General features: G+C 47.0%; 5 protein-coding genes and 1 non-coding gene across 6 annotated transcripts; 2 read left to right on the top strand and 4 right to left on the bottom strand.

Annotated features, from left to right (window-relative positions):
• Nucleotides 1-6,651: 6,651 nt before the first annotated feature.
• On the top strand, nt 6,652-8,493 carry F4813DRAFT_393174 (DnaJ-domain-containing protein; the record flags this gene model as incomplete). The annotated part of the gene is made up of 1 exon (XM_049247381.1): nt 6,652-8,493. One exon carries the CDS (start codon nt 6,652-6,654, stop codon nt 8,491-8,493), a length of 1,842 nt encoding a protein of 613 aa, XP_049095988.1.
• Nucleotides 8,494-12,209: 3,716 nt separating this feature from the next.
• On the bottom strand, nt 12,210-14,494 carry F4813DRAFT_372816 (SET domain-containing protein). The gene has a single exon (XM_049244740.1). The coding sequence runs from the start codon at nt 14,244-14,246 to the stop codon at nt 12,282-12,284; it is 1,965 nt and encodes a 654-aa protein (XP_049095989.1). The 5' UTR covers nt 14,247-14,494; the 3' UTR covers nt 12,210-12,281.
• A 177-nt stretch (nt 14,495-14,671) lies between these two features.
• F4813DRAFT_372820 (MBOAT, membrane-bound O-acyltransferase family-domain-containing protein) lies at nt 14,672-17,400 on the bottom strand. Its single transcript, XM_049244741.1, has 4 exons — nt 17,097-17,400; nt 16,623-17,044; nt 15,085-16,546; nt 14,672-15,021 (listed from the first exon to the last, which is right to left on the bottom strand). Exons 2-4 carry the CDS (start codon nt 16,832-16,834, stop codon nt 14,995-14,997), a joined length of 1,701 nt encoding a protein of 566 aa, XP_049095990.1. The 5' UTR covers nt 16,835-17,044; nt 17,097-17,400; the 3' UTR covers nt 14,672-14,994.
• A 775-nt stretch (nt 17,401-18,175) lies between these two features.
• Nucleotides 18,176-19,729, bottom strand: F4813DRAFT_239765 (Nitrilotriacetate monooxygenase component A/pristinamycin IIA synthase subunit A). The gene is made up of 2 exons (XM_049240008.1): nt 19,031-19,729; nt 18,176-18,969 (listed from the first exon to the last, which is right to left on the bottom strand). The coding sequence occupies exons 1-2, from the start codon at nt 19,583-19,585 to the stop codon at nt 18,364-18,366; spliced, it is 1,161 nt and encodes a 386-aa protein (XP_049095991.1). The 5' UTR covers nt 19,586-19,729; the 3' UTR covers nt 18,176-18,363.
• A 2,544-nt stretch (nt 19,730-22,273) lies between these two features.
• On the top strand, nt 22,274-24,352 carry F4813DRAFT_382953 (FAD/NAD(P)-binding domain-containing protein; the record flags this gene model as incomplete). The annotated part of the gene is made up of 4 exons (XM_049245876.1): nt 22,274-22,438; nt 22,522-22,998; nt 23,060-23,309; nt 23,385-24,352. The coding sequence occupies 4 exons, from the start codon at nt 22,274-22,276 to the stop codon at nt 24,350-24,352; spliced, it is 1,860 nt and encodes a 619-aa protein (XP_049095992.1).
• Nucleotides 24,353-24,547: 195 nt separating this feature from the next.
• Nucleotides 24,548-24,619, bottom strand: F4813DRAFT_t131. Its single transcript has one exon. It is a non-coding gene; the product is annotated as a tRNA-Trp (tRNA).
• Between the last annotated feature and the right edge of the window lie 31 nt (nt 24,620-24,650).

The following is a 24,650-nucleotide window of genomic DNA, read 5'->3' on the forward strand; positions in this document are numbered from 1 at the left end:
GTGAATCCACCCGCATGCTTTTATGTAGTTTATTTCGCAAGTAAATATGGAGCAGCTAAAGTCCCTATCTAGACTTCTCATTGCTTCTGATGCAGTAACGGCTACTAACCATGGGTATATGTATGCAGGATTGTACGGGGGCATGAAGGACCCTGATGAAGCTAGGGTCAACGAGGTACTGGAGACGAAAAGCAAGAGATTCAAATGCGGGGAAAATCATGTATACAAGTTGCGCCAGGAGAAAGAGAAAGGGAGGGAATCCGGGTATTCAGAAATCTTGGGCCAGTTATATAATATCTACTGGGTAGGGGGTAGGTTAGGTAGATATTAGTTACTTGGAGTTGGCATTGCTAAAGCGCCTATCATTATTTCTCAATCCTCGTGCAAAGATGTGCGTGACTATATTGTTAGCACCTTTCCTTCAGAGCTTTTTGGTAGGATAGGGCGCTTCGTTGTGTGATAATAACAACCAATGGTAATTCAGTCTTGTCGTGTATAATGAATTTCTACCTATCACGATACTAAGGGTGGGGGTAAAGGAAGCTTGCATCTGCAGCTATCCAATATCTCCGAATAGACAATGTAACAGAATACTCAATTTAGTTAAGTAAACACATATATAAATGCAGTAACTAGACGAATACCAGAGATGGCATCCCCTGAGCCCCTGCTTCTTGGTTAGCGGGGTCTTTGCCAATGCAAGTGCCAAGAGCTCTGAATGGCTCGCAAAAAGATGCATTTGCAAATACTCGCGAAGATGGATGGGGACAAGGCCTGCCTAATCTACATATTACAGTGTACAATGCTATTATATGTAGAGGAGACGGCATAAGGGTAGGAAACACTGCATAACCAAAGAGACCAGAGAGCTATGTAGAATCCAGAAGTAGCTTCACCTACTGGCAATAACTACCTCACACATTTACTTATCCTTCACCGACCGGAAGTGATAGCTATCATGCATCGTGTTGCAGGATGGGCAAGAAATCGACAGGCACACCTCCCGAAGAGCTGGTCTCACACTAACTAACATACCCGCCTGTTGTCACGTTGAAAGATCATCCAGGATCATCCATACAGTTAAGCGGGCGGTGCCGTAGATGACGACGGCAGGCTTGCTCATCAGGGGGGGTTTCTTAAAGCTTCATTAGCTCCCAATAAACTCCCAAATCTCGGGGACGATATCGTGCTAGTTATCGGCCATTCCCCTCTTGAAGCAACAAGAAGGCAATCTTAACTATCGCTCATTCGTGCATATGGTTTGACGATCTGACGATGAACTCATCATCAACCCCGCCCCCGCCTCATACATAGGTAGCGAGAAGGACGATCGTGGAGACAAGCAAGGATAATCACGCACATCATCCCGACATGAAACAGATCGGAAAGATTTACTAGTAGCAGGACGATAGCTCATGTATAAGCAAACCTTGAAAGTAATCAGATAGATAATTATCTATTCCATCGAGTCCTGTCGGCCTTTTTAAACTAATCCCCACGGTGAGAGTTATCTTGATTAAAAGAGAGGCGACCCAAAAGACCCGAGATAGGTCCTTAGTTTAGTAGACGAGCAACTCGATTCGCTACTAGAGTCGCTAGAAGCTGCATCATCGGCCATCCCTGAGCTCTCACACGTTGACCGCCGAGACTGGCTCAACGTGCTTTGTAGTGGAGTTCTAGACGAACCAGTCGAGCAGAGCCCGGTAAAAAAGCTAGCCATATTTGTCTTCCCTGAAAACTGAGGAAAGCCACGAGAACGGAAAATCAACCAGTAGACCCACGAGCATCCGGACTAGGTACTGTACTGTTTATTTAGTGTATGTAGGGACGATACAAAGCCGTTATAGACTGTCTATCGATAGCTTGATGTAGTTACGCTCTCCGTTAGGTTTTTACCTTGGTCCACATCGTCCATCGAACTGGGCCAGTCCAGAGGCGTGGGCTTGTTCGATGGTATCGATTCGTACCCACCAACTGACGGATCATTGGTCTGGAGTGAGGTCCCAGTTCAGATCCCTTATTAGCTACTTCACCCTCCCTTCTCTAAGCCAATCCTTCCCGTCTGACCTTTAGACTACCTCATCTTCCTCATCTTACCACACCATCTCTGATAATTCGTGGCCAGATGCTGAAGCCTCGTGCAACCTACTTCCATGCAGGCTCGTGAAATGGGAACGCTGCGAGCCGTAAGCTGCTTATAGATCGTGATCACGCTTCCTCACCATAGCAGCCGCACACCACCTTCTTTACCATGCTCTCTACATATCATACTGACCCATGCCCATGCGGCACTCCAAATGTACCTGCTTTTATGTTAAGCGTCGATTGGTTCCCGATTCCGTAGAGGGACCACATAAGCAGCCGACCTATTCTCTTTAGATGCAAGTGTGACAGCAACTTTGCAGCTAGTCCTTGATAGTTGATGCAACCGAAAAGCATTGGCATGGTACTGTGGACTGAACTAACTGGTCGGCGGCCGCGGGGCCCATTGAGTCTCCTGCGCCTATCACCAGTTTAAACTTGGAGCACATAGGCTGGATTAATCCAATAGGCGCGAATTGCTATGAATTACCAATGAGGATTTCCAAGTTCGGGAATCTATAGAGGATATATGTGCCTGTCTAGGTATCACCTGGCTGCAGGATGAGGACTAAAGGGGAAAGGTATCTTATCCGTCACAACCATACAATAACGGCCAAGTTGCTATTGTCCTCATGTCTTAGCTACTCTGGGATCTTTGAGAATGCCACGGATCGGTCGGTTTGGATGAATAAGAGATAAGCCTAGTTGCATTATAGCTAAAGGTCATATGAGAGGGCGTTACCATCGTGGCCCAATTCGCAATGAGCGCGAACCCGTAAGAATGAACATCGTTCGGATGAACCTAGGGATGGATGATCATAGTACGACTGCCAATATGACTGGTCAAACTTCCCGACTAATAACCCGTCCTGCTACTGGACTCGAGGCTCTGAATTGGTCTATTCCCTAACCTACATGGTTCCTAGTTAAACCAGGATAGGTAGAGTTACTGCTATGTATGAAGAATATATAAATCTAGAAATGCAGTACGACAAGTCAATGCGATAAGCGTGATGTTATTCAATGCTCTGGTATCCGTCTTAAACTGTCGCGACAAGGACATATATTTAGTAGTCAATAAATCGTAACGGATCTCTTGCGAATAACATAGAACATAGAACAAGGCATTGGTGCGGCTATGCTTTTACTGACCATTAAACTTAAGTCCTCGCCGTCTATCACAGCCTGTTTCCTCGCAATGGCGTCTAGTGTAGTTTTATTTCTACTTTTTGATACACTGGCAGCTGGAGCTTCGTCGAGTCTTTATTGATCGATCATCTTCTAATATTATTTCCTGCATTGCTACTGTAAATTCGATACCAGTAGGTATACACACAATAACACAATGAGCTAACCTAGAGGAAAAGAGCGGCTGCGGGAGACGGGTATATCATCCTTCACCGCTGGTTTCGAAGCCGGGTGATACCAAGACTCTCCATACAGAGCCTTGCATATATACTTTACGTACATGGCTGCATACCTAGGTATTGCACGATGCTAAGATTCGTCTACGGCCGCTCAGCATCCCTGAATATATCCTCTGCCCGAAGTTCGGTATCTCGCCCGTGTCTATGTTAGCAAATATATCATTCCGTATTCTAGAAAGAGAAAAGAAAAAAGAAAAGAGAAAAAAGCCAGTTAAGATCGTATTTGAAGATACGCATCGGGTCTCTGATCGCTTCTGCTGAAATTTGCCATCACCGTTGTCATTGCCACCTCTCCGAGTAACCCGACATCTCGACTTACACGGAAGTAGGGGGGAGGTCTAGCCTAGAGCTATGTATTGGTTCACGAGGAGCCAAGCCAGCGATCGCAAACGCAACTAGGTCCCTAGCCACGAACCAGCAAGACCAGCAAGACCAGCAAGACCAGCAAGACCAGCAAGACCATGTACTCCAGCTTCAATATCTGGGCCTGTGTTACCTTTACCTAGTTACGAATTGTCCAACATATTTTGATTTCACGAGTTCCATTGTTGTCACCCTCGGGAGCGCGATTTTTTTCTACTAAGTCACATCTCAACTTTATACCTTACTTTATATATTTTGCCGTGATCATTCGTCATCCTTCACCGCATTGGCCTGTTTACAGTTGCATCGAACAATTCTTTTTTTTACTGCCCAAGGCTACCTATTTTACCTGATATGTAAGTAGGTACTTACATGTCTCTCATCCGTCATTGTCATCATTATTCAGGTTCTTTTTCTTCCATTACTCCATTACTCCATCACTCCATTACCCGGCTTCCTTTTTATTCTCTCAACTACGTAATTGGCCAATACTACTCCCGCTCTTATTCTATTCGTCTCGTTCGGACGCTGGACGTCCCATGAGAGATTATCTACCTAACGCATCCAAACCAACTTATCTTACTTTACGGATCGCCCTATACCACGATACCTACCTACCTACCTACCTACCTACTTACTTGCATACGACATACTGCACACCACATATTACATTCTACTACGTATGGCGTATGGTAATACATAGGACCTACATTGAGGACTAGTATCACCTAAGATTTCCGACCAACTTGCATAATTGGTGTCTTCGACCCCCCGCAGCATTTCGCTGGGCATTTCCGACGCAGTGTAATTCGGTTCCTGAGTCCCCCTGGTGAATTCCGCGCGAGACACTCGGCGAGAACGACAGGTGACGGACGGAGAGAAACGATACCACATTGGACCTGGTGATTAATTTTTATACCGTTTACCGCCTACCGTTTACACCGTTTCCGCCGTTTCCACCGAGGATTACTACCTACTTACCGTACATCGTTCGGAACTTGTAACTGTCAACTTTGCCGTTGATTCCGTCCCCGTCCATTCCGTTCCATCGTCTCGTCCGTTCTTATTAGTTCAACACACCTACATAGGTACCTAAGGTACCTACCTAGTGTATTTGATATAATAGGTACTCAAGTACCTTTTCCGGGTACCTGTCGGTGCGATTACGGGTACCTTGGTTCAACGCTATTGTGCCACGTTGAAGAAAGTCCCTCGGTCCCCACCGTATTGTACAATACATACGCGATACAATACCTAGGTACCTACATAGGTATCCACTGTTGCAGCGCAGTAGGTAGCCGAGCGGTGCAGTGCAGTGCAGTTATAGTGGAGTTAGTTTACAGGGAGAGCTGGCCTGTCTCCGTTTGCTATTAGCTCAGGTTCTTTTCAACGTACCTATATGCAGGATAGGCTACATAGGTACCTACCTAGACTTAAACTTACGGCATCGTACCCTAAAGAATCAAAGGAGCCCCTCCTGCCTATAGGGACTTACCACCTGAGCAACCAACCTAATTGAAGGTAGAGAGCTACCTACGGGTACATACATCGGTACACAGTTAGGTACTTGTGATACCTACCTAATATTGGTATTGGCAATAGGTACCGTACCCCCAAAGGAATTCCCTTAGATTTCTCCCCTTCTCTTGCCTCTTCAGGCGTGTTTTCCCCTCTAGACCTTCCCCAGTAGCCTAGGCACGCCAACGAAAACACGCTAAAGAGTAACCGGACCTCCCGCTTGTCATCAGGAGGAGGACCAGACGATCCCTCTTCTGGATCCCATCAGGCGAATCCTAAAAAATCCGCCATCGTCCGTCGCATTGTCTCGTCAATCCCCTCCCCTCCCCTTTAACCCATAGAAAGTGGCTAGAGTGGCCAGGAGTGGCTGCACTACTTTTTCTTAGCGGTACCTACATATAGGTAGGTACCATTTTTTTTACCCTTACGATACGATCTACCCGTCAGGTATTCTAAAAAAGAGCCAATTCGTCAAGCCTCAAATAAACGTCCTTGTCACCTTGTCACCTTGTCAATTTGTTACTTTGTCACTTTGTCAACTAAGCCCATACTATTCTAAGAGCCCCCCCCATCTGGCATCCCCCCGTCTATCTATCATCAACATCACCCCTTCCCATACCCCTCCTTCTTACATTCAACTCACACTCTCACTCACTCTCCCTTTCCAAGTTCTCAATCCGCAATTCGCTTTCCGTGACCTCATCAAACCACCATCCACCCAACTGTGTTGACACGCCATTCTTCCACAAGACCGACCGTTCTCCGTTCGCCAAAGTGATGGTCCGTCATTCGAATTACCTAGTCGCAGTCAGTTCTTAATTGAATCTGACTTCTGACTTTTTTTATTTCCATTTTCTCTCCATTTCGTTTCCAGATCCAGGCTCGTGCAACTACAAACGGTCATTGTATTATTTTACCATTTTATTGTCACTGCGACCATTGCGACCATTGCGACCATTACGACCATTACGACCATTACTACCATTGCTATCATTGCTATCATTGCAACTATTACGTTCAATCTATCATTACTTATTCTCCGTCTTACGAGTCCGCGTCTCAAGTCGGAATCCCCATCTACCTTCACCGCAGTCCCGCCTTATATGCAATAATTCTCCACTTTCTCTCGTCACCGTCTTTTCTGGTCGTCCCAGCGACTACCACCAAACAACATATCCACCAAGCTCTACTTCTTTAGGACCGTTGCGACACGCCTCCTTCTTTCACTTCACTTCTTCTACAGTTACAACTCTTCAACATCATGTCGTCTCTCCCACCTGACCCATACAAGATCCTCGGTGTATCCAAAGACGCTCAATTATCAGAGATCCGATCTGCCCACCGGAAGCTGGTGCTGAAATGCCATCCCGACAAAGTCCAAGATCCAAAGCTGAAGGAAGAGAAGCAGAAGGAATTTCAGCAAGTCCAGCAGGCTTACGAACTGCTAAGCAACGAGACCGAACGGTCCAGATACGATGATAAAGTCAGACTCGAAGAGCTGAGAAGAGACAGGGGAATGGCGTCGACCTCAACGTCGTCTCCTCGTACTTCGAAGCGTTCCGAAACCAAATACCACTTTGACGTTCGCGAAGCTGAACCGCGGTCTACAACATTTGCTGGCTCACCCAGCTCCCACAATGTCTATGGCCATACGCCTCCATCCCGCTCCTGGGATGAAGATCTACACGCTAGAAAATTTGATGAGAAGGCTCGTTACGCGAGGAAGACGGCGAGCTATGAGTATGAGAGAGAAAAGCCCTCTAGGAAAGATGACGAGCGTCGGAGACGAAGGGATGATGAAGAATGGAGCCGCGAGAAGGACAAGGCAAAGGAAAGAGAAAGGGAAGAGCGGTTAAAAGAGCACCGAGAGCGTGAAGCGCTAAGGGAAAAAGAGAGGGAGAAGGAGGCAGCTAAGAAGGAGAAAGAACGGCGCAAAGATGATCGAAAGGAGGACAAGAAGCGATCCGATAAGGACCGTCGCAAGGAAACTGAAGACAAGCATCGCCGTCACAAATCTCCCTACATAGAAGTATGCCCAGAAGACCAAGAAGAGGTCATCTATACGACGTCATCTTCTAAGTCGGAGAAGAAGAAGCCCAGTAGTAGTCGGAAGTATGAAGAGGTACCCAGTGCTCCCCAGCCTCGGGAAACAAGTCGTCCACCGCCGCCAACCACCGATCGCGAAAGGAAGAATTCGGAAACTTTGGAGTCTGCGATTCGGTATCTGAGCAGATCCGGTGGAAAGCCACCAACGCTCAACCGGGCGCAGACATATCATCCGGAATTCTCGGTTCGGCATATCGCTCCGATCGCCGTGCCAACGCCGCCGCCGGCTGCTGCTTCGGCGTTTGCACCCCCGCCTATGGCCAATCCTAGGGATGTACCACTGGATGAAGACCCTACGAAGAGGCCTTCGACAAAGCCCCGCCGCATGTCGCATGACACCCCTCGTTCTTCGAAGGAGAAATCCCAGAAGAAAGCGGGGTCGTCTCGAGAGGCAATTATTGTGGATGCCTCTCCAACAACTGCCACTGCCCGAGTAATACCCTCTTTCCAGAAATCTCCTTCTATGCCAATACCCATACAGAGCGATTCTCACCGAATTCCTCTGAGCCGCTCAAATACTGATAATTACTCTCGACCGCCTCCTGCTCCCGGTCTAGAACGTGCATCGACTTGGATGCCAGGTTCTAATTTAGGCCGCGACCGGAGTCGCTCGCGCCATGCTCGCCTCTATTCAGACGAGTCCTCGGAAGATGATCGAGACCGACGGCATCGTCGTGGTCGGCGTACACAGTCCCCGGAGGCCATGCCGACGCAGTCCACCAAGCGATATACGGTAGACTCAAGCAGGAGGGTTATCCCAGTACAAGAATATTTCCCAGAAGAGTCACCCAGGAGCTCGAAGAAGACGTCTTATCCTATGCCTAATAGCTCTGCGCGCCGTACGGAACCTCGACCAGGCTATTATGCGCATGGAAGCTATGAGGATGAGGTGCAGTCGCCATTTCCGAATGTCAAGTATGCGACCACGTTCGAAGCCGAAGACATTAAGTATGCCGATGTTCCTCACTCGACATTCCGGGAAGAGGTGTTCACATAATCGTTCCAAGAAGTTGTAATTGACTTTGAACCCAATCAATGTCTCCAGCTCGGACAAGATTTATCGGTAACAAGCAATCTATCATCGTTTCGATGGATATCAGAATATTGCGGTTTGTCATAATCAAATATTTATGATGAGGCTTTTCTCATCGCCATTCTATCTCATATTTTCCACAGCTCGAGTTCGGCGTTCTTGGTAGCTAGGGCGTTTTTCGATACAGTGCCCGTTAAAGAAACTTCTTGAAATACAGTAACGACTTGATGTCCTTTCAACGGTCTTAAGAAGAAACGAGATGGAGATAAGTTGGGAGAGATTTCGTTTTTGGGGGGGGGGGTCCCATGAAATTTTCCGAGGGATGAGCGTGGGCTTTTGTGGTTCGGCTCGGCTTACAGCTCGACGGGATAGCTCGATAGGTTCCCTCTATGCGAGGCAAGCCAACCTTCTGAGGCTCAATTGTTACCTGAGCACGAGCTTATGGCACAACCTCCCTTGGTCATACATACCGAACTCAGTCAGCCAATCACAAAGCTTCATAACCCATCTCACCTGCCTACCTACTTGACCCCCAATAGCGAACAAGCTTTGCCGTCTCCGCCTCTCCAGGCCTTATGAGTTTTACGAGAGATGTTTATTGGTTTTTTTTTTTGGATCTTCATTCTTTATGATCATTTCCCTACAATCTTACGTTTTATATATATACATAACTTGCATATTAAGGAGCGAGAAACCAGGAAACAGGCTGGTCGGGAGTGGGTTTTTTTTTCCCGTGATGGATCGAAGCATGACGCCGTTGATGTCTTTTATTATTGTTGTTTATGTCGTCCCTTCGTTCATTTACGAGGCGTTATGTAGTCAAGGAATGGTGGTAGCATTCGCGGCAGCTGGGTGGGCAGGACATCGCGATAGTTTGCCGCGCCCAACGGAGGTTACGCATATGAAGATACAGATGTACGCGACGAAACGCTATCGTATGGACAAAAATACATGTTAGCAAGGGCCTATTGCTCTCATCGCCTAGAATACTTGGTGTTATTATGACAAATGACGTGGCCTTGATTACTCTTGTCCTGTCTAATTAAAGAATAGATTGCATAAAATAGTTTGTCTTGTGACTTCAACGTTGACCGAACCATGGGCCACGTATACATAAAGGTTAGGTGCCTTAGGTAGGTAGCTAAGTAATCCGGATTATCTCTAAGCAGTCAGTCCTAGACTACGCCCAGTAAGCGGGATTTGCTTCCATATGATACTACATCGTAGGTTATGTATGATAAGAGCCCGTGTGATTCTTGTCTTCGCAAATAAACACAAAGATGCGATTCCTAAGAGGGTATTATAAATGATAAGATGTTTGTGATATAGTTAGTTAACTATCTGGTGTTAGAACTTAGTTGTCTCTGCTATTATTATTACCTCTAGAAATTATGTAGGCTTAATATTTGAAGAGAATGAAAAATTACCTACCTACTTGGTAAGTAATATACGCAAATATATCTGAGCAAACTATCTCAGCTGTTGTTTCACGTATGTTCTCGTATGATAGTTTGCCCAACTTCAACATAATAGAACTTGATTAGATCACAAGGCATATTTAATCAACATATTTAACATCATTATTTTTGCCTACTCTATGCTTTCATAAGTCGACATAATACCAAGTGCTACAACATATTATTAAACAATAAACCTTAGGTACTTACATGTAGGTATTCAGCTACAAAAGCCCCTCTTTTCCTTCCCTCCTCCGAACACTTTCCTCCTGTAAGATGACTTAGAAGGCCGGACTCCGGGACGAGGGCCGATATCTTCGGAGCTCGGGAATTTCCGGAGGTCTTCAATTCGGAAGATCTCGATGACTTAAGTTTCTCGTTTCTTTCTTATTCTTCCTTCTTCGCTGCGTCTTGTGTTGTTCGCTGCACGGGCGCTTTGATGGCGTCGGATGCCGACTCGGCTCGCACACGTAACGTTGCCTGCATACCTTACACATACGTAGCTGGCTGTTTGCTTTGCCACATGGTTATCTCCGCGAAAGGTTACCGACTAGAGGAGGATAGGAATTGAAACATGGTGGATATCAGCGAAGACGGGGGCGATGATGATGATGATGACGACGACGGAATTAATAGGCGGTATCAATGACTCGTTTCCGGGATTCTCTCCGACTGAATGTACTTAACCTATAATCCCTTTCTTCAAGTAAACAAGAGGCAAATTCAACACCGACTTTTCGTAAACAACTTGGTTATTTGTGAAGCACAGACACGGGAGCAATAGGTCCCCTGATTGTAAAGTGGATATAATAGGTCAGCTGGGCGAGAGTTTTCAGCTTGGATAGGTTGAACGACTATAAGCCAAGAGGTATACATAGAGTCTAGACAATCGCTAGTTATTACAGATCTCGTCGGATGAAAGCCGAAGCCACCTTGCGGAGACGGCGCACGTCCCCAGAATTCCCCATTCCCCATTTGCGGAGGCGGAACGTGATCAACACAAGCTATATATAGGTCCATCGAAAAAATGCGTGGCCGACCTTGGTGCCGTCTACGTGGATGGCTCGTCGTTGGCTGGGCTGTTGGCCTCGCCGCCGCACGTGCCTTGATGATGCAAGAGGGCGGATCTTATAGGATACCAAGCCCCGGGTTCCATACTTGCCTAGGTGTTCGTGTTCCCCTTGAGCTGCTGCTTGACGTAGCCCCGTTCATGTATGATGAAAGATAGTAGGCAGTCGAGGAATTATTGGCTGACAACTTTGACAGGTCTGGAATTCGATAGGACGTCACTAATACAGCCGCAAAAGGGGTCGGCCCCTGGGGGTCTTTCTACTAAGACCAGATTGAGACTCCACACTCCCGGGGTGCCTCTTTGGGACGTATGTATAAGGGACTAGGAAAGGGGGTATTTTAAAGGTATCCATTAGAATAACTATGGAGATTTTCCATGTTGTATACAATGGAGTCCTATGCACGTCTTAGGAAGGGTCTCGGGGTCTTTTCCTAAAGTATTGCTTCTACGGAACGCCGGTATGATTCGTTATTAATCTAAGTATTTACAGGTACTAAATGTAAGAAGGTATGTACGAATAGAAACCGCGTATTTTTTTGTTCCTCTCGTATAATTGGCGGCTGGATACCGAATAGGCAGATATATAACTCACTTAGGAAAAGCAACGGGATTACATTTCTCGACGCTATTCGGGCGAACGGGATCCACAACAGCTAGTAAGTATAGAATATACAATAGAAATACTACTACATATTCTAACTAGTCTCACCGCCAATTGCTCTTTGTAAGCTTCTAGGCCGTCATCCTCAGCAGAGTGGTCTATAAGGTGCCGTGTGAAACACCGCCTATGCATTGGCGAATGGTTTTGACGGGTACGGGTTGTTGAAGTCCTTGAACTGAATTGTAGTTTAGTACGTAGTATAAAGACAAATATCGATCCGTGCGTATTAGTGTATCTAAACCGGAAATAATACGTTAGACTCGTTATGAGATATTCGAGACACCGGATATAGCCCCTATATTGCTGCACCGAACTCGGGACATGATATCTTATATTAGCTTTTAGACCAGTAAAAGAACTTATTTCTAGTCTTTAGACGTTGAGGAACTAAACTAGTTCTATCCTTATACTGTCAGTACCTAAGACGTGATATACTCGAAAGATTGTTGCCATAAAGGAAGCTATATTCACTAACTAAGTGAAAATACAATCTTTCACAAAATACGAATTTCGTCGAGATAACTCAAAATTGTTATTCTATATAGCTCCGCATACATCAAGGCTATCGTTTCTGGCTCGCTAAAGCAAGCCACTCCTGAATCTTCTGCGACGCAAAATGAGGCAAGCCCTTGTACTTGTTTTCATCATACGTGTCCTCAATAGCCTTCACAAGTCGTTTTGCCTTCGAGATGGTAAGTCTTTTCGCATCGAGATAATGCTCTGTTGTCACGAACTGGTCTGCATCATCTGCTAGATCTCGCCGCTTCTTGCGCACGGCGGGGGCATCTGTCTTTTCTGCGGCGCAGAGCGGACAGCTGCATTCGAAGCCCCAGGTTGTCATTAGTGCTGCTTGCCTCGCGTCGTAGTCGCTCGATTCGTCGTAGCTGTGGAAGATTTCCTCACCGGCAGCGATGGGCCGGGTAGCGCGGAGAACCATCAAATCGCCTACATATTCTTTTTTGGCATTGGCGACACATGAGTGGTTGATGTATGCGGCCCAGATCCAGAGACCCGTACTCGCGTTACTAACACCTTCGTCTCCGAATTGGCTGCCCGGACCGAATGCGTTACGAGATACGATGTCGTGAACTCGGAAGGTGTCGACCACGGAACCATCTCCAGCCTTGGGCACATTGCTGCCGTCTCCCTGGTAGTCACCATATAGATCCATTACTTCTTTGATCCGGGATGGATTGCTGAGAAGCTTTTGCACGATAGCTTTGCTTAGACCGACGGGTGACACCCTGATTTTGTCATCCCGCACGTCGTATGTCATGGCTGTCATAGCCTGTTTTTCGTGGCCCCAAACCACGCAGAACGCTTTCTCGCATATGATTATCTCCCCGGAAGGAATATCACGGGTCGCGAACAAGCCACGTCCTCGTCCCTTGCTCTCCTCTACCTTTGTGTTACCAAGGAAACTTGCGGCGTCAACACGTGGACGAGCTCTGGATAGGTTGGCTCTGATCTTTTTGAAATTGTATGCTCCCGTGGTTTGCTCGCGGAAGCGCACCTCAATGTTTTTCAAGTAAGCAGCCGCTGTTTTGTTATCAGGGGTAAGCTTGAGTTGCTCTTCAAAGAAGCCCTTCGCTTCCTCATATTCGCCGAGGTTGTATGCTGCAGAACCAGCCCGGAAATATGCCTTGCTGTCAAGGTCTTTGGATCGCTCATCACCCTTGCCGATAAGAGCAGCCTTTGCATCACTCTTTGCCTCGTCGAGTTGGTTTAGAAGAAGGTTAACATGAGCTCGATTGCGAAAAAGATCACGGGCCAAGTCGGGGTTAGTTTCAGATACAACATTTTGTCTGGCAGCTTTGAGGCCGTCGGTATACTTTGCGTGAGCCAGGGCTAATTTCTGCTGCTCGAGGGCCGCATTGCCCTTGTCTTTGCAAGTCTTAGCAATCTTCTCTGCTTCTGCCGCGTCTTTAGCCTGACCTACTTCATCCCGGCAAACGATTATATCTGAAGGATGGTCAACCCGGATCGTGGGTTCACTCTGGTCGGTAAGAGTAAAGTAAGGTTCCTTTATGATAAAGATGGATGCCGATTCCAGCACCTCTTCGCCATGTCTCGACTTATGCAAGCACAGTTCTAGACGCTCCATATCCTCTTCTCCTTCTTCCTGCACCATGGTCCACGGCCTCGCTATAAGCGGAACCACTGGGCTCGCGCGCTTTACAGTGAGCCGACGGCCACGATGATGGGTTTCTATTTGGAGATCGACCAACTTGATGGGCTCTAGGTCCTGGAGCGGAATGGTACAAGGCGGATATACTTGTCCTACGGGGAGAGCTGGGAATGTGCCTGCTCGACCTTTCGTCTGCGCCAAGTCAGGATCTGGCGCGCCCATATCGGCCATAAGAGATGCGCCAGTCGCTTGTTGTTTGGCGGCTGTCACATCTCTCTTTTCCCGCACACGACCAGCAAGTTCGGCACACTTCTTCAGCCTGTTTTTGGCGATATTTCGTATGCGCCCTGCTTCTTGTTCGGTCATAAAGACCGTGTGTCCATCTTGCTGGGAAGCCATCGCGAAATGCCAGCGTTGTGAATGCGACAACGCCGGACTATCTTTTGCGAGCCCAATCCAACGAAGCCACTAAATTATTTTCAGAATTGTTACCTTTTTCGAAATTGACTTGAGTTATTTTGGATAGTAAAAGTTTTGGCGAATCAAATGCTCGTTTGTTGCTGAATAGGTACCTAGGTAGGTAGGTACCTACTAAGAGGCAATCTAAAATTTGAAAGCCGATACTTGATTTGCCAGCACTTTGCAACTCTATGCGGCTTGTATCGGCCCTTAGTTCGACACTTAGGGGGGTCGGTAACAGAACCTTACTGTATATCTATTAGTTACTACCTCTTTAACAGGTAGTTACTCTTAAGGCAATGCTTAAACTAGAACATTAGCACTTGAATTACTCTCTAGCTAACATATCAACTAATAATGTTCACTTGTTTCTTAAATATTTTACTATTAAACTACCGCTTAAAAAAATAAATCAACGGAATGTAGGTTACACGCTGAGGTATGTTATGCTAAGCCTATTGATAACAAATATGAGAGTAGGGGTATATCCGAAATGACATGCAGAAATCAACTGATGGTATGATGGTATGATGGCATGATGCTAGTAATATGATTTGGGCGGTGTGTTCAAGTGCTTGATTGCTTGTTGTGGTATATTTTATACGACGTATTCCACCTCCTTATTTTTTTTTAACCTTTGGGTTTCTCCCCCCTTTTTATACTTGAATTGCCTACCTGATGATTCTAATCAAACCAGCACGTAGAGTGAGCATATCTATACCTGTTAGTTTGTATTTCTCGTTTCAGAAACTCAAGAGTATAATGTATCACAACTTACCAAGCTCAGGCCCATGATCATACTACACCAGAAAAGCACATTATTCGCTGTCTTGTGGGCGCGCACCCATTTCGTTCGCTGCAGTATGACAATCGGTAACTGCAACATCTGGCAAATAAACCCGTAGCCACGAAGCTTCTTAGTGATGCAGGCCATGACGATTTCGTGACCGATGGCTGAGATTAAGAACGTAATAACTGTCGCGTTGCTACGGCCGATGGTGGGCTTCGATGTTGCGTATACATGGCGCCGTAGGAACGAGTACACCGGCACGTTCCACTCACGGCTAAACTCCATCCAGTCGGTGCTGTTCCACCAGTCGCTATAGAAGTGACGGTCCGCGAACTTGGTGATCTCGGCAAAGGCGCCTAGGATGTACTCAAAGATGACGAGAAACACCAGCAGGAAAGTCAACATAAAGGGGAACAGAAGCCACGAGATGTTCTCGGAGAGGATGAGCAACGTCTCGGCTACAGATGAGCTGTTCTCTAGTCGGACTGTGGATTCTTGCAGCACGGGAAGGATGAACTCTTCCGAAATGATGGTCAACAGGAATATGCAGCCAAAGGTCGCGACTATCTTGGCTATAAGCGATGTCCAGTTGACGGATTCCTTGCGCGGGTATTCGAGTTCGTAGCACAGCGTCGGACAGAGAAGGTAATCGGCGTAGTTCGGCCACGACAGGTTTCGCGGGTATGTCACGTTGCCAATGGGGCTCGTCAACTCGCGAGCCAAGTCCTCGCGTAACTGCGACAGACCCTCATCCTCCTCATCGCTATCAACCTTCATCTCCTTGTGCACTAATTCGCCCATTGGGTTATCAACCGAAGGATAAACATATGCCGGGGCCTTCGAAGCGCTGTGAGGCTCATCGAGAGCGCGCAGTCGCTTTTCCGTTTCCGAAAGATGGCCATTATAGAAGGCATAGGAATGCATTTTCATGAGCAGAACCATGGTATGTAGCAGGAAAAATACCTGGGAAGTCCAAGTCCAATTGAGAATAAAGGGGATAGCGATCCAAAATGCAAGCCACACAACCTGATATATGCTTTGGATGGCCATCCCACCCTTCTTCCACCTCAGTGGTCCCTGGCTACTCCTAAATAGTTTATGTAGAGACAAGCTAACGGCGGTACTGGCAACCATGGAGAAATCGGCGACAGCTAGATGGGACAACTTGACGGCAAAAAGGGTCCAGATCTGGACGCGCAAGGGGTATCCAGTATCCTTATAGTTGCGCAACATGGTGGTGATTCCCATGATAGCCAGGCCAATCCAGAATAGGTTGAAGAAGCCATGAAAGTCGCGATAGTCGGATTCGGGATCGAAGTGAGAGACGCGCGAGGCGAATTCGATGGTTGGGAAGATACGCCGTCGCTGCTCCGCTCGAACTTGTTTCCGTGCACTAGACAGAGCTTTTGTCGATGCGGGAGCATTTTCGGGGATAGGTGTCGAGCGGCCACTGGAATAAGGGAATTCAAGTTAGATTAGGTCGATTTTATACGATAATAATAATAATTATTATAATAAGTAATCACCTTGTCATGCCTGAGCCAGTATCTTCTACGGGCGCCTCGAGGTGTCCATTACTATTCCCATTCCCATTTCCATTAGCATTAGCATTAGCATTAGCAGAAACACCACTATGCTCTTTAACAAGCTCGGCAACCTGGGCATGTTGGGGTTTCCGCGGTCGCGGACGTAGGATATGATCGTGACCACCATTCGTCTCGACATTGGTGGAGGACATTGTGTATATTTCTTCGCGCGACGGCCAAAAGGAAGGCCTCGAGGTTGCAAGGTTTCGGGAGCGGATAATCGATAGGGAGACGGCAACCGGTGCGAGCCCCCTAATAATAAGGTAGCGAAGTATCCAAGGTTATGGCTGCTATTGCAAGAGCGTGACTACATGTAGCTTTGGCGAGTCAGGAGAGAGGTTAGAGGTTGGCGAAGAGAATAGCTAGAGGTAGTTAGTTAATGAGTGTATGTAGGTATGTAGGTATGTAAGGTACCTATGTATGTTAGTATGGTGTGCTTCGTCAACGAATAATTATATATATATTCAAGTAGGTATGTAAGAAAATAGAAACGATGGGAAAATAAATAAATAAATAACATAACATAAAATAACCGCTAAACTACAACGGCGTCATATATTGATCGATCGAATGCCAATGCGATTTTCGCCTTATTCCAAAGGCCTCGAATTGCGACTCGATAGTGGATGACACGCAATCAAAAAAGGGAACAAGTCACTGCCACTCTCCTATTAGAAGAACTCTGCCACTCTGCCACTCTGCCACTCTGCCACTCTGCTACTGTTGTCGTCGAAGAAAAGCGTTCATTTGGGAGGAAACGGGAAACAGAGCAGCTATCGGTACCTGCGCTATAAGCAATCTCTTTAGGGGTTGCTAGGTACATGTACAATACGATACCTCAAGGTGGGTTCTGGCTTTTAAGTATGTACATGTACCTACTGCCTAGGTAGGTACCTACCTAGGCAGCTTCAGGAGGGCCGAGGGGCAGCTGAGAAGGATAGTTTGGCGCCGAGTCCCCTAATCTATATTAGCGTCGTATTACTTACATATGTATGTATGTATTTCGTACATGTTACACATTTGACGTCACGGTCCGGGAGTTTGGTCCCTTTTACCCTTTTAGCTTGCGCGACGTCAGGGTGCAGGTCATTGGATCCAACAGTTTTATTTTTATTTTTATTTAATTTTTTTTTTCAGTGAATAATACATACTCACCCTTCCTATTTCCTTCAAGCTTCAATTTCCTTAGCTTGAAATATTCGGTTCCCGGCACAGACGCAACGGTACCAAATTTAGTTACGGATTGAATACGAAGCAGATGCTCATCAGAGATTACCTTATGTACTAACCTACCTAGGTACCGCATGCAGACATGTACGACTACCTACACTTAAGATATCGGCCATTTATACTGGTGGCCCGGATGGTCGCTCAGAAGATGCGGCTGCCCGAAAAATACCTCCCGCGCTGTGACCCCTGACCGCTCAGCCTCTGCTCGGAACAGCCCCCTTCTTCGTAACTCGGGAATTACAAGCTCGATGATATCTTCAAACGAGCCAGGGTTCACTACGTGCGCCAGGTTGAATCCGTCCACATCTGCTACCTCAGCCCATCTCTCCAGCTCGTCCACAACAGTTTTGGGACTTCCTATGATCTTGGGCCTGTACATAGTAGAATTCAAGCCGTCAGCTAATTATCTCCTATCTCCATCCTGGCTATGTCCATTCTGGGTCAACTTCACTTACATCATGCCTCCTATTGATAGGAATTCTACAATTCGGGCTTTGGTCCATTTTAGCCCCTCGGTACCGGGTACAGTAGTAGACCATCGATTAATCAGAGACCGAATCGCCGGCTTGTCGACGAGGACTAAATCTTCGTCGTCAGAAAACGACGACAGGTCATTTCCTGTCCATCCGCCGAATAACGCAAGCGCGCCTTCGCGGTCCCCATACGAAAGAAGCTCTTCATATTTAGCCTGCGCCTTCTCGTCCGTCTCGTCAACAATAACGGTAACGCCCGTGAACACTTTGATGTGGTTCGGGTCCCTGCCGAATGTCTTGGCTGTGGATCGAAGCGCGTCAACCGATTTTCGCACCAGCTCCGGAAGCTGGCCGCCCATGAACACGGCCTCTGCATGTTTTGCTCCGAATTCTGTTCCGGCTTTGGATGTCCCGGCTTGGAATAGAAGTGGCGTCCGCTGGGGAGACGGCTCTGAAATGTGAGGGCCCGGTACTTGAAAGTATTTGCCCTTATGATTGATCGGGCGCACTCTCCCTGCTACTGCAAACTGACCCTTTTCACGATCCCGAATAACGGCATCGTCTCTCCAACTACTTTCCCAAAGCTTCAACCCAAAACTAGTAAGTGGCTGGATTCTTCAAAGCGTTAACGAATTGGGTTCTTACCTTGTAGACTACGTCCATATACTCCTCTGCAATTCGGTACCTCTCATCGTGTTCGATCTGCGTCTCTAGTCCAAAGTTTCTGGCCGCACTTTCGAGATACGAGGTCACAATGTTCCATGCTACCCGCCCTTCAGCCAGGTGGTCAACTGTCGAGAATCGCCGAGCCATGGCATATGGCGCATCGTAAGTAGTTGAGGCAGTGACACCAAAAATCAGATTCTTCGTCGCGGCCGCCATGGCCGGCACGGCATACAGCGGGTCGTTGACTGGGTACTGTGCGCCTGAGGCAAGTACCGGATCTACGTTAGCTGGGCCCCTATAGACGTCGTACGGGCCTAGAGTGTCCGCGATAAACATGGCGTGGAAGTCGCCCTTGTCTAGGAGCTGCGCAAGCGACGTCCAGAAGCTGAGCTTATTGTAGTCGTCTGTATGATTCCGAGGGTGCTTCCATAGCCCTGGAGATAGATGCCCGGGCGTCATCATCACAAAGGCATTTAGGAGCAGCTGTTTCTTGGACTTCTGCGCCTCGTCTCCGGTCTCGTTGGATGGCGCCATTCTCTACTTTCAATCCTATATCTGAGTGATAAAATACTGAGAAGAATTTTTCGTATCGTATAGTTAACCTCTGGTAGAGTAGACACCTCCGAGCCACAGAACCATGCGGTGATTATTAAGAATCAACGTAAAATATGAATTCAGCCAGGAGACTATTATTTTATTTATACACGAGAGACACTTATCTGTTTTTCTTTTCCGGGCGATGGACGCTGAAGATGATTGTTAGCCTGCTAGGTTAGAAATATATAGATAAATACAGAGGTGACTGTCAAGAACGTCATTGGCCTACCCCGATTCTTCCATCATGCTCCGCGCGGATTGCGTGATGCGAGTTCGGTGTGCCCGCCAGTGTGACCCTCTTACGAAATACCAAGTATAGTAGAGTGTATAGTGTACACTAGTAGACATTGATTTATGTAGTTGATATGGTTGTAATTGTGTCATTAGTTTTGTCTCTTTTGAGGTTGGGTCAAATCGGCCAGCCGTGACGACATCAAAGAGCATATTCCGATTCTAGAACCGATTCTATTCTAGAAAGAACACATGATGTGTTATACTTAAGCATACTTCAATACTGATTTTTATTGGTATATCCAGACGTGGAAGACAACCGCATTTATATCCTGTTTTAGAATTGAGAAGTGAAAGTAGGATGCTAAGATGATACCCTAACAAAATAGCAACAGAAACAGAAAGCGGATTTAATGGTGATTCAGATGGAAAAAGGGGTTGACACCGCTAATGAAGTCTGTAGCCATCTAAATGCTGATATACATGGCTAACCTAGGTACTTTGTCCTGACCAACCCCTTTTTTTCAACTTTCATGTATTAATGTTAAAATCTAGACCTCGAGCGCCTCACCTCACCCTTCCGTGTATCGATTCAAGGAGAATAAGACAATAAATAAACCTCCGTCTGCATCAGACAAGAACCGTGATATATATTCCTCATTTAAGAGTCTATATGATTAGGTAGTTTTTAAGATTCAAGATTCTGAATGATGGCAATATTATTAAGTAGGGGACACTTGGACCGAACTTCAACAAGCACGGACAGTCCTATAGTTATACGACTAGTACTATGCGTTCCTGAATTTCGGAATTTGTTTATTATAACCTAATACATCTAAAGAATCGCAAGTACGAAGATCGGGAAGCGCACTCTGCGTTCCGTCGGAATCAATGCTGAAAGGGTTGTGAGTGAATATATATGCCTGAAGCCGAAACACTTCGGGTCGGGAGGAGATTACCCCAGGTCTATGACCCGGCCTGTGAGACAGAAGAATCGTGTCATACGATATTAGAAGAGATAGTTAAATGCTGGGGGGTTTATCGTCGTCCATATAGTGATGATTAACATCTGAATCACTTGACGGCATGCTAGACTAATCATGTATCACTACCGAGAAGTCCTATCCTCGACCAAGGTTGATGTACGCGCGGTCGACAAACGTGTCCTCCTCCTGTTTTATACGAGATCTACCATAAGCGCTTTTTAAAGCACTAAACTAGGTTGCTTGACAAGTGTGAGGGAGATAGATGGGTATACATCTGGTCACGTTTCCGCAGCCCCTTACTCCAGGTATCTAACATGCTTAGGTATGCAATAGTCTATTTTCTATACATCCTTTCGCAGCTCTAGACCACCACCTCGATTCCGTGAAAGTTTCGGTAGATGGCGATATACTTGCTCGTTTACGATCAAATCCTCTTTGGAGTTTTCCGGGTATATTCCACCATTCTCTTGTGCTCGTGATATTTTGGTAGCTTATTCGTTTGGTCCAGTTATTTTACAACTTTTATGCAACGTTGTTGTCCAATGGCCACGTCCATGGGTCGGTGGCTGCAGCCACACGAATATCCTTGAGAAACAACGACATTCACGTCTGTCTCACATAAGACGTTGTAAGAAACAAGAAGGATACGTAGAGATGCTCTGCTCACTTATTATAAAGCCCGTTTAGAAGCGGCTGCCCTCTAGCATCCCGTGGGGTGTTCAGAACACCTAGTTTTCATCACCAAAGCCGGAGTTTTGGATATCAGCCATCAGGAAGATGGGTATCATCATGGCGGGGGCAGGCTGGCAGACTGGGTATGAGAGAGGAGTAAGGATCGATAAGGTCCACATTTCATAGCAAGACATCCTGCCAGAAAACCCCGGGTGTGAGACATGTTCATGCAAGACGACGTCCAGCCCGAACACGACCAATTCCAGATCGTAGTGTACGACGAGAGACGCCTCATTCCTTGGCGGAACGGCGACCATGGAGGTTATGATTCGCCGACGCCTCGCCCGTGTCTCGCCTACCCGCTCTCGGAACGAAAGACTCCTATTACGGGAGCACAGTGTCTGCACGCCTCGTGATGGGATAGGCGATGGGACTGTTGCCGAAGTTAACGATATGGGGAAACATAGATCAAATATAAGACGAATAGAAAGTTCTTGCGATCGTCTAGGGATGTAGGACTTCGGGAAGCTAGGAAGTCAAAATCGCCGGCTAGATGCCGAGGATGTAATACGAAAGGTTTGCCTACTCGCCTTTAAGTGAGGGATCCTGCTGCCCTTTTCTTCGCTTGTCTTGAGGAGATGGACAGATTTACACGTTGTAGGACTGCATCCGTATCAGCCACAGGATCTACTACTATATCGGATCTTGCACCACGCATCTGGAGACGACAGAAGGCATGCGGGTCGCGATAATAGGCGCAGGTCCCGCTGGACTCGTGACGCTGAAGCATCTTCTAGCTGCAGAGAGCGCCCTAGGAGTAGAACCCGTCGAAGCTCGCCTCTTTGAGAGCGAATCCGGGGTAGGAGGCACATTTCTAGCAAGGACTTATGAGGACGCTGAAGTAGGGGCGGGTCGCTTTATCGTTTATCTTGAGTCGTTCTTGGGTGAGAAGTTCACTACAGTTTACTGACGCTTGGTTGTTAGTTAGTATCCTCGAGACAGCTCACTAGTTTCTCTGACTTCCGATGTAAGGATGACGAGCCGGATTTCGTCAGTGCGGAACGCTATATTGAGTATCTCAATGATTATTGTACACATTTCAACTTATGGCCACATATTACCCTCTCGTGTACGGTGAAGAGCGTAAAAGGCCGGAAAGAAGGCGGCCACTTTGTGACATACTTGCTAAGAGGACAGCAGTACAGTTGGGGATGCGACGCAGTGGCTGTGTGTTCCGGACTTCATGTTGAGCCTAGCATCCCTAAAGTCGAAGGCATCGAGAGAGTACCGGTTGTTTTTCACTCGTCACAACTAAAGAGAAAAGATCAGTTCGGCATTGGGAAGACTGTGCTCATACTAGGTAGTGGCGAGACTGGAGCGGACGTCTCATTCCTTGCAGTCACTTCACCAACGAAGCGAGTAGTGATGTGTCATAGGGACGGTTTCCATTTCGCACCAAAGGTAGGACAATCACAACAAATGCATATGCGGACAACGCAACTAAGGCTCATAAACCGTGTAGAGAAACCCAAATCCCAGATTGATATTTTCCAGGCGGCGAAGTCCCCTAGATCGTCCTCAAGTACCAATCGATGTCTCCCGGGCGAGCCTTTTTGATACGGCATACGTGCACCCCTGGCTGAGGAATAGCAATGCTCTATGGAAGTATTATGACTGTTATGTGAGGTTCATTCTCTGGACTTCGTGGGGCACTATCGACGGAATAGATCAATGGATTGGGGGGAAGCCTAAGGGATGGACAACTTCAGAGAGTAGGTCTTCTTTCTACTATTTCCAACTACACTTGTAGGTAAACTCCTCATAGACTGGTACTGATATATGCAAAGTCTTCTTCAACAAATCGGGTTATAAACTTAGCCCTTACTTTAATGCCGTCTGGAAACCCAAGGCACCAAAGGGAATCCCGGAGCGCGTCCGCTCGTGGATAGTCCGAACGCCAAACACAGAAGAAATCTGCCACGGCCGGCAAGTTGACTTGGCCCCTTGGCCGGAGCGGATTGACGAGGCCGGCACCGTCACCTTCAGGGACAACAAGAGGCCAGAGTACGCATACATGAAGGACCAGAACATTAAGCCGGATGTAGTCATCTTCTGTACGGGGTACACACATCAATACCCCTTTTTAGGAGATAATCGACGCGACCCGAGATACTATGAAGGTAAATTAGTTCGGCAGATATGGCCTCGGGAAGACCCTTCCTTAGGCTTCATCGGCTTCGTGCGGCCCAACCTAGGCGCAATTCCGCCACTCGCCGAGTTCCAGGCCCAGCTGTGGGTGCTCAACCTACTTGCGCCAGGACGAGTGGCGAGTTCACTACTCCCTAACGACGAGCTACACTATCAGCTCGTGCGCAAGGAGCATGCAAGGATCCGCTACGGTGTTGACCATGAGAGCTATGCATACCAACTTGCATTAGACATGGGCTCTGCACCGTCGTTCGGGGACGTCCTGCGTCTTGGCTTCTCTAGTGGTAATGGTGGCTGGTATAAGCTGCCACTTACGTGGGCGCTTAGCGCCAACTTCAACACGAAGTTCAGGCTCATCGGGCCATGGAAATGGGACGGCGCGCTCGACATCATGAATACTGAGTTGTGGGATACGGTAGCTAGAAGGCAGATATTTTTCGGCCACTTTACACTTTCCTTCGTCCCGATGCTCATTTTTGGACCAACAAGTCTTGTGATATTTCTCTACGCTTCCTTATGTCATGTTTTTCAATATCTGCTTCAAATGTTAAAGGTGAATATATGGAAGTATAGCAATGACGAAAATAGGGGAAAGGGGGCTTATTAGAACCGCACCGTCTGAATTAAAATTTCCCCTTTGTCTTTCCCTTTGGCTTTCCCTTTCGCAATAGAAGCAGGCTTAATTAACCCTTTTGTATTTCAAGTGTTCTTCACAAATCTAAAACTACATTGAAGTAAAAAGAAAGAATATTAGGCTATTCACCCTGATCTAGATACACAGATGCATGAAAAAATAAAACTTTGACCCCGACCCGATTTGAACGGATAACCTTTCGATCTGGAGTCGAACGCGCTACCGTTGCGCCACGAGGCCCATGTGTTAGGGTTACTGTGAATTTGGTTCG

Source organism: Daldinia decipiens (assembly GCF_022478715.1).
Source record: "Daldinia decipiens strain CBS 113046 unplaced genomic scaffold F4813scaffold_41, whole genome shotgun sequence".
NCBI lineage: Eukaryota > Fungi > Ascomycota > Sordariomycetes > Xylariales > Hypoxylaceae > Daldinia > Daldinia decipiens.